At 33.3% G+C, this 13,378-nt stretch overlaps 1 protein-coding gene across 1 annotated transcript in view; it reads left to right on the top strand.

The window, feature by feature from the left end:
* SCFD1 (sec1 family domain containing 1) overlaps positions 1 to 13,378 on the top strand; it is a 100,247-nt gene that overhangs the window by 31,500 nt on the left and 55,369 nt on the right. The window contains exons 11-14 of the mRNA XM_046653917.1: positions 4,087 to 4,226; positions 7,444 to 7,534; positions 8,138 to 8,211; positions 8,887 to 8,968. Of these exons, the coding sequence (XP_046509873.1) occupies positions 4,087 to 4,226; positions 7,444 to 7,534; positions 8,138 to 8,211; positions 8,887 to 8,968 (387 nt within the window). The remainder of the gene's footprint in view (positions 1 to 4,086; positions 4,227 to 7,443; positions 7,535 to 8,137; positions 8,212 to 8,886; positions 8,969 to 13,378) is intronic.

Below are 13,378 nucleotides of genomic sequence, written 5' to 3'. Positions count from 1 at the left end.
TGGACAGCACTGTGTTGGACTAGTTTCAGGCATTTGCCTAAAAGTCAAAATTATGATGTAAACTTTTACTCATTTACTCCAAACCCAGAGTGTTGATAACTGTTTAAACTAGTTGTTCAGAGGAAGTTCCTGCTAAAGGTGTGTAGACTATGTAAAAGCCCAGAAGACAGCCTGGTTTCATTCATTTTTCTAAAGTGGTATTATTTCTATATATTCCCATATTCATTCATATTAATTCTGGATTAAAATTTTATTTAATCTAAGGGAAAGAAGAGAGTGTATTTACTATTTACTAGTCTAGCTTTAGGTACTACCTTTTTTCCCCCTTATATTCTACTTGCTTAGCACATAAGATTTTGAGATATTTATTTTATCTATGTTTATGATAGAGCATTTTACAAGAATTTTTTTCAATTAAGTGATTCTTACAAATATTCTAAATTAGATTTTTCTTTCCTTTTTTGTCTTCTGTACTTTTTTTCTTTTCTGTCCCTGCTTGTTATCATTGGCCAAAGTTCAGTGTTTCTAAATCAGTGCTAACAGAAATACAGTACAAGCTACACATGTAATTTTAGATTTTCTAATAGTCATATTAAAAACATAAAAAGAAACAAGTGAAATTTATTTCATTTGTACGTTTTGTATAACCCAGTATATCTGGAATATTAGTATTTTAACATGTAAACAATTTAAAACATTAACTATTTTATATTCTCTTTTTATATAACAAGTCTTAAAAGTTGGATGTATGTTTTATATGTACATCACATCTCATTTCAGACTAGCCACACTTCAGGTACTCAGTAGCTACACGTGACTAGTAGTAACTGTATTGGGCAGTGCATTTCTAAATCCTTAAGGCCCAAATTGTTTACTAGTTTAGAGACTGAATAAATAGCTTATAAATTGAGATTATTACATGAAGACTGATAGAAAATATTGCACATTGCCAACGACGTATCTCTGGGCAGTTTTCTGGCTCATGATTCCTAGAATTATGGGGAATTTTGTTTTAACAGAAGTGAACAAGTTTATCGAAGTGTCCCTGACATTGCTGAATCTGTGTAGAACACCTTGGCCTTTGAATTAGGATAGGTCAGGTTGTGTTGCTCAGTATAAACCCTCAAACCTCAGTGGATCAAAATAACCAATATTTATTTTTTGTTCACAGTATTTCATGTTCCTTGTCCAATGTGGATGGGTGGTGGGGAGGGGAGCTCTGCTCATCAGTCACTCACGAACTCAGGGTGACGAGGCCCCATCTCAACACATACTTTCACAATCACTATGGCAAAGGGCAAACAGTTGTGGGTTGTACTTTAAGTCCTGTTTCTTGTAAAATTTTAGGACTTTTGTTAGGGAATATTTCATATAAAACCACAAATAGAATACTATTATGAACCTCCATGTGCACTGTTTGGCTTCCTGGGCAATATGCATCTTACACATCTTATCCCAGGCATTATATGATCTTATATATAAATGCTACTGCATATATCTTTGAAAAAAAATACTGTAATTTTATTATCATACTCAACAAAATTAATAGTTATTCTTTGGTAATATCTAATACTAGCTCTGTATTCACTGTTTTCTAATTGTTTCAAAGGTACATCTTTACAGTTGTTTTCTTCAGATAGGTATCCAAACAATACGTTGCATTGGTTGATATATCTTTTATTTTCTCAATTTGCAACAATTTCTCTCTTCCCACTGTTTTTCTATTACTATTTTTTGGTTGAAGGAATTGGATTGTTTTTCTAAAGAATTTCCTGTATTTCTGCGTTTGGTTGATTGTATCTTTGTGGGTTACAATTTGACATGTTTCTCTATCCCCAGCATTTTCTATGAACAGGTAGATCTAGAGACTTGATTAGATTTGGCTCAATCCTTTGTCAAAAATAAAAGTTACTTTTATTTTATTATGCTTTTTTTCTCATGTAAATGTAATCTTAGCTCTGCATAAATAGGTATCACCTATATTATCCAAAGGTAATTTTGTTACTTTAGCTCTGTCTGGTTCTACTGATCGGCTTTAGCTTATGAAAGGAAAACAAGAATGCTGAAGACTTATCCATGTGGTTAGCCCTTCCCAATGGGATTTATTTGTATCTGGTGATTTGGGACACCTTTGTTCAGTCTTCTAAGTAAGGAAATTGTGAATATCAGTGGAAACATGTTAGACTCTACCACGTTAAAACCAATTCTGTTGTCTTTTTTTTGTGTATAGTTTCTTTAACGTGGTTGAGTACAGCACAGAATGTTCTAATTTCCCAGTTTTCAACATTGAAATTACTTTTCATTATTTGCCTGGCTGTTATGCAAACAATGGAAATGTTCTTGCCGCTACTATGTTATTTCTCAAAACTCTTAACATCTTTTATTCCTTTATCATTTTGTGTTTTTAAGTATTCTATCAATACTTCAATAATAACATGCTCTCCTATTTTTAGAGCAGTAATTTTGCTAACAAGTTACTTTTATTTTGAATGAGCTGTGTCATCACCATGAAAGTAGAACTTCACTAGAAATTCTAGTTAATAAAACAACTATAGAAAAATGTTTCTCTTCAGTATCTTTTGTTTTGTTAGGTAATTTTTAAAAATGGGTTCTTCTCAGATGTAGCTATTAATATCTATTGTTTTAAATAGTTTTTCACAATTGTGCTATATTTACTTTCTGCCTATATGCATGATTTGTTGTGCAAAGTGAGGTTAAGATATAGGGATGGGAAAGTGAGAGGAATTAAATAAGGTTACTGATATGTTTATCCTATGATAATATGAGGAGTCTATGGGAAGGACATAGTATTAACAGGTTGAAATATAACAGTGTACCCTTCTTTGTCAATAAACTTGTTACTTACTCCACTATGGCAATTAGACATCTATATATTTTGTACTCTTTTTTTTCATGTCATAGGGGAAAATGGCAAGGAAGTAAGCTGTTGTAAAGGATTTATCTGAGAAAGTTACCTGGTAGGGTCTAAGGATCTAGACTCAGTATTCATGACCTTATTTTATCAGGAGGAGATTAAATTGTATTCAGTACATTTAATTTGCTAAGACCTAGAAGTTTAATCATTAATCAAAAACTTATATCTTAGAACTAAGATAATTGTATCATGCTAGATAATTTCTCCATGTAATTTCTTGCTTGGTCATCATTTATTTACTCACTTATTGATAGCCATGTTTTATCTCTAGCTCACTATTCTTCAGAGTAGAGTTGAAGTGCTCTTACATGAAGGAACCCACAGGTCTAATGCAAGAAGGGGAGAGGGAAAGGATAAAAAAGATGTTCACTCTTATTTTGTTTTTTGTATGGTTTGGTTTTGTTGTTTTTCCTTTTTTTTTGAGAAAGGGCAAAAAAATCAAGCTTCACATGAGTAAAGTTAGTTCTAGGCAGACAAGTTTAGCAAGTACTACTGGTCTAACTAGCTTTTAGAATTTATGTGAAAGGAGTTTTGTTATTATTGTAGCTTCTATTGTAATTTTTTTTAAATGCAATACAATCAAGTAACCCATCAGAATGTTAAGAATCTCTAAGAGTTTAAAAATTATATTTAAGATTATGTTTGTTACTGGAAAGAACTAGGCATCGAGAGGCCTGGTCAAATAAATAGATACAGCCAAATATTGGACTACTGTGTAGCCATGATAAAAATGAGGTAGAGGTACATATACAGATAGGGAAAGAGCTCTAAAATACATTATTAAAAGAAAAAGTGAACTACAAAATGGATAATGTAATCCTATTCTTTAAAGTAAAAATGGAAGTATATGTGTATGCTGCTAATATGCAAAAGTATGTTTCTAGAAGGATACATGAGAAACTTACACAGTTTTTTGTGTAGTTTTTAAAATTTCAATCATATACATCTATTATTTTAATTAGAATAAATGAAAGTGCATGTGTGTGTAACAAAACATTAGAAGGAGGTCTTTTAATTTTCACATCTGTGTTTTGTCCTTGGAAATATTAGAAAAGACAAGAATCTGTGTAGATTATTTTCCTTGTGGTAGGAAATGTTATGGTACTTAAATTCAGAAAACTGTTATTTAAAACAGTATTATGTTTTCCTAGGATTTCCACTTAAACAGAGTTAATTTGGAAGAATCTTCAGGAGTGGAAAACTCTCCAGCTGGTGCTAGACCAAAGAGAAAAAACAAAAAGTCTTATGATTTAACTCCAGTTGATAAATTTTGGCAGAAACATAAAGGAAGGTAAGTAAGAAAAAAATCAGTAAGTAAACCTCTAAAAAGAAATGATGTCATCGAATTTAATGAATTTGATTAAATAAATCAAAGAAGTCATGGTGGTTCATCTACACAATGAGTAGGAGCTTTAATTAAATAGTCTATAGATAGGTATCTTTGTTGCTCAATTTCTTCCTGATTCCTAGGGTTTTTGTTAGTTGTTTTGTAGGGGCTGCTTCTCTTTTCAGTAAGCTCATACCATTTGATTTTGTAGATTTGTCTTTCTAAATTTTGTCGTTATCGTCACTGACCCTCTGTGACGGGTCATTTCTGCCTTTCATTAAAATAGGTTTTTGTGACAGGGAAACAATGAGGTGTGATTTTCCCTTTTTGTTCCATGTTTTCCATTATAAAAAGACAGTTTTAGATATCTGTGGCGAGAACACTTAAGCCTGAAAAACAGATTTATTCACAGTACATTAAAAATAATAGGTGGAAAAATTGTAATAATTTGCCACATGATTTGTTGTAGGCAAATATATGTATCCCATGTGTTGCTATGTCATCTTAAAGTTTAGGGTACCTCGTGGGCTCAGTAATTGTTATAAAAGTTATCTGGCAGTTATTATGGCTAGAGAAATCATTCTAAACAAACAAAAAAAATTGTTGCTCTGAGGGGCCAGTCCAGTCATGTAGTGGTTAAGTTTGGGCAGTCCACTTCAGTGGGCCCAAGGTTCACAGGTTTGGATCCCAGGAACCAGACCTACACGCTGCACATCAAGCCATGCTGTGGTGGCATCCCACATACAAAATAGAGGAAGACTGGCACAGATGTTAGCTTAGGGCCAATCTTCCTCGCCTAAAAGATAAATAAGTAAAAATTCATTCCTCTGAGAGAAAAAAGAATGTTGCTCATTAATAATTATTGAAATACAATGTTATTTATTATTTTTGAATATTTTAAATTTTACTGTATCTATGTCCTTGATATGGCTGTTCTTTTTGGCCTCATTAATATTTAAAGAGAAGTAGGATATAGACTTGGTTCAATGTGCTGGGTTTTTTTGTATGCTTTTTTATTTATAATTTTTTTTTAAACACCGGAAAATCACATTGCTACAACAAAGAATTTGATTTTTCTTTGCAGAGAAAAGTCACTATCTTACTCTTTCTGCCTATGGCAATTTTAGATACTGTTACAATTTATTTTGTTTTAAATTATTTTTTTCTCTTTGGAATTCCATAGGCTACATTTCCTTCCAGAAGGATGAAGTACAAGAAATTACATTTACATTATTTATAGAAGATGTAGGATATTTTAAAGTTAATTCTAAAGTTCACATTCCCTAATAGAGAAAAACTTAAGAAAAAGTCTCTCGGGGGCTGCCCCGTGGCCAGGTGGTTAAGTCCCCATGCTCCACTTCGGCGGCCCAGGATTTCACTGGTTTAGATCCCAGGCGCAGACATGGCACCATTCGTCAGGCTGTGCTGAGGCGGCGTCTCACATGCCACAACCAGGAGGACCACAATTACAGTATACAACTATGTACTGGGGGGCTTTGGGGAGCAGAAAAAGAAGAAGAAAAAAAAAGATTGGCAACAGATGTTAGCTCAGGTGCCAGTCTTTAAAAAAAAACAAAAACTCTTCATTCAAATATGGAAATTTTGAATATTTTCTTTAAACATGTTTAGGAACAATCTGAGAAATTCATTTGAGTAGTAAGAACTTGAATAATTTGTCTGTACATAGGAATAGCCCCGACTAGCCTTCACTCTGAATATGGTACTATAATGATGATGTGGCACAAAGACACTGAGACAGCGTAGAGTTAAACACATGACTTAAATCTGTCTGAGCTTCAGTTTCCTCATCAGTAAAATGTGGGAATGCTAATGATACCTATTGCCCTATTTCAGAAGGTTGATGTGAAGATTAAGGGAAGTAATAGAAAGGAGTAACTTGCCCAAAGTCATCCAGCTCTCATTAAAACCCAGTTCTGGCGGATCCTGAAGTCCCTGGTCTTACTGTTACTATCGTGTACTTCACCAAGACTCTGGTTAGCATTAACTGAGAGAATAGAGAAATTCTTAGCGTAGTGTTTGGCATACAGTAAGCACTCAGTAAATGTAAGGGGTTGTCTGTTAGCTCTGAGACCTGAAGATAGTGGAGACTTTCAGGATCATCTAGTTCAACCAGCACATTTTACATGCTCAGTGCTGTTTCTTGCCAACATAAACTCCAGCTGGGGCTGGAGTTAGTGGGGTTAGCTGGGGTTAGTGCCTACAGTTGTCATGTAAAACTGGGCTTGTTCCTCAAAATCCTTTCAGGAACTTCTGTCATTTCTGTCAGTCTCTGTTGGATGAAATGTGCTGATTGTTAGGGCAGTGTTCTCGAGTGTTAGGGCTGAGGAAGGAGGAAAGGTTTTTGTTTCATTGCTGATGAGACATAACCTTTTCTTTCATAAAGGAGAGAAAGCTTCTGGCCTCTCCTCAGGCTGTAGAGGAAAAATACTCATGTTAGGAGCCATTTCTTGGTCAACATATGTTTATTTACAATTATTCAAGATGAGTGCTGTGTGACGCTTTTTCTACCTGAGCTGCTCAATGATTGCAGATCAGTTGTGTCTGAAGTCTCTGGAAATTACTGCTAAACTGGCTCACTTGGAAGAAGATATCAGGCATTAGACCAACAAAACTTGGCCTGTTTTCTATTTTTACCAGTAGTGTTTTAGGATATTAAGTTTACAGAATTAAAAGTTTTTTTTCCACAATTACTTGATGTAATATTTTTTAAATACTGTCTTTTATAGTTGCATGGACCCTTTGAGACTATATGTTACTTTTTGGGTGACAATATTTAATTGAAGTTTAATATATCATGACTTCTTTTCCATTATTTTTCAGTCACTTAATTATTTTCCCTTTTTTCCTAACAGTATATAGGTGAAGAGAAAATGTGATATGGTTAATAAAAAGAATAGAAATAAGATTTTAATTTGTTTATAGATGTATGAGTATTGTGATAGGCATTTTAAAGAAATAGTATTTATGATATAAAAGATATCACAAGGATATGTGGTTGTATTTATACTAAATGTTTTCTGCCTATGTTATATATAAAACATATTTAAATCAAAATAAGTACATTTCAGATAATAAGTGCTTCCTGTATATATTTCAAAATACACAAAAATCAATCTTTTAATGTCATATTCATGGTTCCTCTTGTGTAATATTGTTTCAGTCCATTCCCAGAAGTTGCAGAATCAGTTCAGCAAGAACTAGAATCTTACAGAGCACAGGAAGATGAGGTTAAACGACTTAAAAGCATCATGGTAAGATTCTGTTTGCTTTCTAAGAATTATAGGGAAGCAGAAGGACATCTGGGAGGGAGAAAGAGGTTAATTTTTTTTTTAGGTTTCGTAAATACTCAAGGCCATTCATTGCTTTACTAACAACAAAAATACTCTCAACTTATATAAAAGATCTTTTTTTAAAAAGAAATCTAAATGCTGAGGAGAATAGCAACATTTTTTAAAAGAATAGTATGACTTTGTGATTTGAAAAAATATATAATGTGGCTTCATTTTAGAAAGACGTGTTCCAGTGCTGCTCATTCTACTGTACTTTGATCTGACTTCAGATTCCAGCTGTACTGTTTATTCCTCTGTGACCTGTGGCAGGTCTCTGGGCCTATTTCTTTACCTAAAAATACCAACTGATCCTTTTCTTAGTCATCCAACCATTTATTAGACTGGTGGTGACTAGAACTTTTCTGTAACTATCAAAAATGCATATGCTTGCTCCTTAGAGGAGGAGAATTGTTATTCTGAGTTAACTGAATTTTACTGTTTATCAGCAATCTTAGGAATATTTTAATTTTTATGCTTGTGCTTGGGATTTCTGAGTAGTTACTGGGACCTTTTTTTCTTTCCCAGGGACTAGAAGGGGAAGATGAAGGAGCCATAAGTATGCTTTCTGACAATACTGCTAAGCTAACGTCAGCTGTTAGGTAAGTAATCTATCCTCTTTGAAGTCTTTCTGTTGATAAGATTTATTTTGAAGGTTAAAAAATTGGTTAATATTTTTTATAATAGAAAATAGTAGATAATAGCATATATCTTTAAGTTTAAAGAACTAACTTGTGTTTTTAACATGCTTAAGCTGGTTCAAGTTCCCTCTAATAGATAGCAGATCATTTGCTTCTTTGGGGGTAATTTTACCAAGAAGATAGTATTGGTGATAAAGTAATGTAAGTTATTATTAATTTTCTCATTGCTGCTCTTATTTTATTAGCTAAAGCTTAAGCAGTTTCTTTTTGATACTTTAAATGCCATCAAGGAGAGAGGAAACGTGTTTTAGAAATATTGGTAAAATCGTATTTCCATTAGTCTGATTTTATTCTAAATCTCCAAATTTTGGAATCAGAAAATGAAATGGTGGAAATAATGATATTTTGGAGGCAGATTATTTTAAAATAAGAAGCATTTCACCTCTATTAAAGTAGTAAATACTGTATGTCTTCAAACCTAGAGATTAAATTCAGTTGAGTTTAATTTGTCATTTTGTCACTGTTTTACTGTTCCAAGTTTCCTCAAAGGAAACACCTAGGTGTGAGTTTTATTAAAGTCTGTGTCATTTACTTAGAAAATTTAATGGTTAATTTTCAGTTTTTTGATACTTGTAGTTCTTTGCCAGAACTCCTTGAAAAAAAAAGACTTATTGATCTCCATACAAATGTTGCAACTGCTGTTTTAGAACATATAAAGGTAAATTTAACTTTTTTCTCCCTACGGTATAACTTCTGTTTATGTAGGGTTTTATACTTTGTAAAATGCTTTTATATTCATTATCTTGTTGAGCCCTTGCTGTAATGTTATGAGATATAATTATTGAAGACAGCATTATTACCTTCATTTTTTGCAAATGAGCACACTTAAGAATCCAGAAAGATGAGTGAATTGCCCAAGGTCACACATTCGGTAAATAAAAGTTAGAATCTGTGATATTTCTGTTATGTTGCGCTGCCCAATACTGTCTCTACACGTATTACTCTGTTAACAGAAAACCTCTAACTATCAGTAATACAGATTTAGACATCCCTTTTGCTGTAGTACTAAAATATCCATTAATAATATCACCTCATTGTGTAACTTGTTTTTGAACTTTTTAGTTTTAGATGAGTCTGTTAGTGTTAAAGCTTTTTACTGACTCATGTTGTACTGTGATTTTTGAAACAAATATATTGGATCTTTTATATGTTATCATAGTTCTGTTTTCTCATTACTTTATTCATGATTACCCCATATCAACTTCACTTAATTAGTTCTTCAGAATTCTACTCTTATTTATTCTCTGGACATAGAGCTGAATTCCAGTGACAGATTAACCATATGCTAGGATGTGGTTATTACAGACCCTACTTTCTATTTGATATGATACATATGAAAAAGCAATGTAAAAAAGCTGAATTTACTTGCTGCCTGTCAAAGATAATGGTTAACATCTTGAATTTGTGGAAAAGGGCCTTAAACATTTTTCTTTTTTAATGATTTAAAACATCATAGAACATTAGAAAGGAGCTACTCTTGGTAGATAATGGGCATTGTGCAGCATGGAATTTAAACCTGCATAATTCCTATTAAGCTGACAACCTAATTTTTATTGTTATTGTTCCATATCTTGATATTGATACCGGCTATTTTCATGTAGCTACAGGAATAGAAACAATTGTGCAGTCTGTAGATGATTCTGCTGATGATATTTTCACTTCCACATGTAGCATCTCTGTAAAGTTGAACAAAGCTGCTCAGATCTGTTTACCTGAGGTCATTGTCTCCTGTGGAGATAATATATATAACCAGGTGAAATAAAACAGACAGCTTTATTGAGAATTTCCTCCAGTAGGAGAGAAAGGCTTTGCTTACAAGGCTAAACATGAAGACTGTGAATCTACTATGAAAGGTTAAACAAAAACTTATTGCGCTAAAAGAAAATACAGATTCTGGTTTACATCTGTTAAACTAATTATGCAATAAGGATCTTATAATCCATTAAACATGTTTTGAATACTTGCTATATGTCAGGCAGGGTGCTGGGTGCTACATGCACATAAATAGACAAATAAGAATAAATTCTAAGAAGTTACGGCAGTTGTTAATAGTCCTAGTTGTGCTTTGAGATTTAAGCTGTTCTGAGTTTCCTTTGACTTACAGTTTTTTTGGGGTTTTTTCATTATTAAATGTTTATTAATTCTTATGTTTTACTTTCTGACCTCAGTTCTCACAGCTGTAAAACCAAGAGAATGCCAAACTTAGCTCCTACTACCAAACTGAGTTGTGTAGCCCAAAGTAATTATTGTACCTATGGCAAGTGCATAGTTTCATGTTGTTCATAAAACTTTACAAACGTTATCCTGCTGCACATAAATGTGAATATACTCTGGGTCAGAGACTAGAACTTATGGTTTGAGAAAATTCTGATTAAAGTAATTTACTTATTCAATCATGTTTATTGAGTGACTCAGTGTGTATCATGCTGGGCCCAAAAGATTCTGTGGTAAACAAGACAAGTTCTCTGTTCTCTTGAAGCTAATATTGTAGTAACAATAAACAAAGTAAACTACTTGGAAAACAAGATAACTTTAGGCATTTAGGTGATGTGAAAACAGCAAAAACAGTGATGTGAGGTGATGGAGCCTGCCTGCAAGGGCTACTCTAGAGCAAGTGGTTAGGGAGGTCACCTCTGAAGAGGTGATGTTCCAGTTAAGACCTGAATCCCAAGAAGGAGCCAGTTAGTGAAAAGCTCAGGGCCAAGCATTCCAGGCAAAGTAAGTACAAAAGGCCTTAAGACATGAACAAAATTGGTGTGTTTGAGGACCTAGAAGACTAATGTGTCTATAGTGAGGAAGGAAAGAGTGATAGACTATGGGATCAAGAGAAATAGGAATTTAAGTATGATGGGAAATCATTGGAGATTAATGACGTGATCTGATTTGTGTTTTAACTGGAGAATGGACTAAGGAATGTGAGGGACAGGTGAGTTCTGGAAATAAGTGTGGAACTGGAAGATGGCTAGTGTAGCTATATTGGTGAAAAATAGTGTTTTTTAAGGCAAAATTTACTTAAGGAAATTTTTTATGATGCTTATTTTTGATTTTACACTAATGATTTTATATGAGTTTTTCAGAATCAGTTTGTGCTAACAGCAGCCTTCTGTCTGAGATCCTTTAATATGCCACCATGCCTGACCCAAACAATTCTGCTTTAAGACCTGGTCACTTGGCTTTCTTTATAGAAAAATTTCTTCCAGGGCTGCTGATTGTCTGGCAGAGCATCTTATGCTAAGAAACTAATCTGTTATTTAAGGTGTTAAGTGGTTTTATATAAAAACTACACATTTTGGAATAATTGTTTTGCTGGAACTCAAGAAAGACACCCTTTTCCTAACGGATCTGATTTAAAGAAACTATGCTATAAAGGACATGCACTTGCAGAGGAAAAATAATGTCATGTATAGGACACAGTATTTCTCTTTGGGTCATTCTAAGAATCCAAATTAATATTTTTTTTTTATACCATAGGTAAAGGAGCATGTTTATTTTAAATATTTACATGTAAATTATAGTTGTAATTAATAAACCACATATTCTAAAAGCATTATTTTAAATATTTACATGTAAATTATAGTTGTAATTAATAAACCACATATTCTAAAAGCATTATCCTGATATAAGAAAATCTATTAGTATAGAAAAATTGGGCTGTTTCCTGTGAAGAGTCCTCTTGTAATGTTGACCATCTCTTTTAAGCTGTTCTTCTCCCTTGTCAAAACTAGCACATAAACTCTATTGTTTCCATTATTTCTCATTACTCCTAGTTATAAAATTTCTTCATATAATTTTCCATAATTATTAAATTTCCAACTTTATAATATTTACTTTTAAGTGGCATGTTTAATTGTATGCTACTGTATTATACCATCTACCTCTGGCTATCATGTTAATTAAAGAAGTGTTTTTCTCCATGATCTCTTGGTCTTTTCCCTAGAATTTATCGACCATCTGAGCTTCACTTCTTTGTAAATATTTAGTCACCTAGGCAATAAGTATTTTTTATTATTATTTGCAAGAATTTTATGACTTTTTGTGCAGAGATCTCAGAACACTTCTCTTGGTATTTGTATTACACTTTTGCATATTTCTCCTTTTGGAATGTTTAGTTCATAGCTGCTGCTTACCTTTCCTTAGATCACTTTCTGAAGCACAGTACTGGAAGAAATGAATTTCTTTAGAGGTCCTGGCAGTTATCCAGCAATCGATACTTTGCTGGAAAGTTAGAAAGAGCACACTAGTTTGCAACAACTTTGGCAAATATTATCACGTATGTTTATTGACATTCTAAAGATTTTAGTGGCTTGAGTAGTTAATTTTGGTCTAATAGATTAAAGAGTAAATTGTTGAATCCTCATTTGTTTTGAGTAATCCATACCTTTTAAACCTCTTCTTTAGCAGTTCTTTCATTTTTAATACAATTATGACTTTCCCCTCTTGGATATTGGGAAATGGCTTCTTGGACTACTTAACTAGTTTATAGACAAATTTTCATTTACTCTGTTTTTAGCCTACCTGCATAGTCAAAATGAATCAAGTACTCTTAGCATCAGATACCTAACAAAAGGAAAAGATGCCTGCGTGTAAGTCATAGTAGATAAGAGATGGGAATGGCATTATGTGCTCTTTCCCCTAATGCTCCCACCTGAAAGGAAGAGCTCTACCATCTGAGTGCTCCGTCCTGATGTAGCCAGCAAAAGACAAGCTGTTAATCAACTGTTGTGGATTGAGGCGTCATTGGTGCTGAATCCTCATGTTTGTTTTGCTGCTTCTTGTGGAGAAAGTTAAGGGGTAGTGAATTAAATCTAAAGACTCATCTGATCAAGCAGTCATGTACTGCCTTAGGTCCACACTCTGAATAAGACTCAGACCTTGCCAGTGATGCTAGCTTTTGACTACAGCCTCTCCTCCAGGGGGCTAATTTTCCTTTGGCTCACCTACTTTATCTTTCTTAGGGGAAGATAAGCTTTCAAAATAAAGTGGAAGCTCTCTTTTTTTTTTTTAAGGGCTAGTTATTTTTTTTCTTTTAAAGATTGGCACCTGAGCTAACAACTGTTGTCAATCTTTT

Source organism: Equus quagga, chromosome 2 (genome assembly GCF_021613505.1).
Source record: "Equus quagga isolate Etosha38 chromosome 2, UCLA_HA_Equagga_1.0, whole genome shotgun sequence".
Classification (NCBI taxonomy): domain Eukaryota; kingdom Metazoa; phylum Chordata; class Mammalia; order Perissodactyla; family Equidae; genus Equus; species Equus quagga.
The sequence above is the reverse complement of the archived record's forward strand: the minus strand, read 5'-3'. Positions and strand labels throughout refer to the sequence as shown.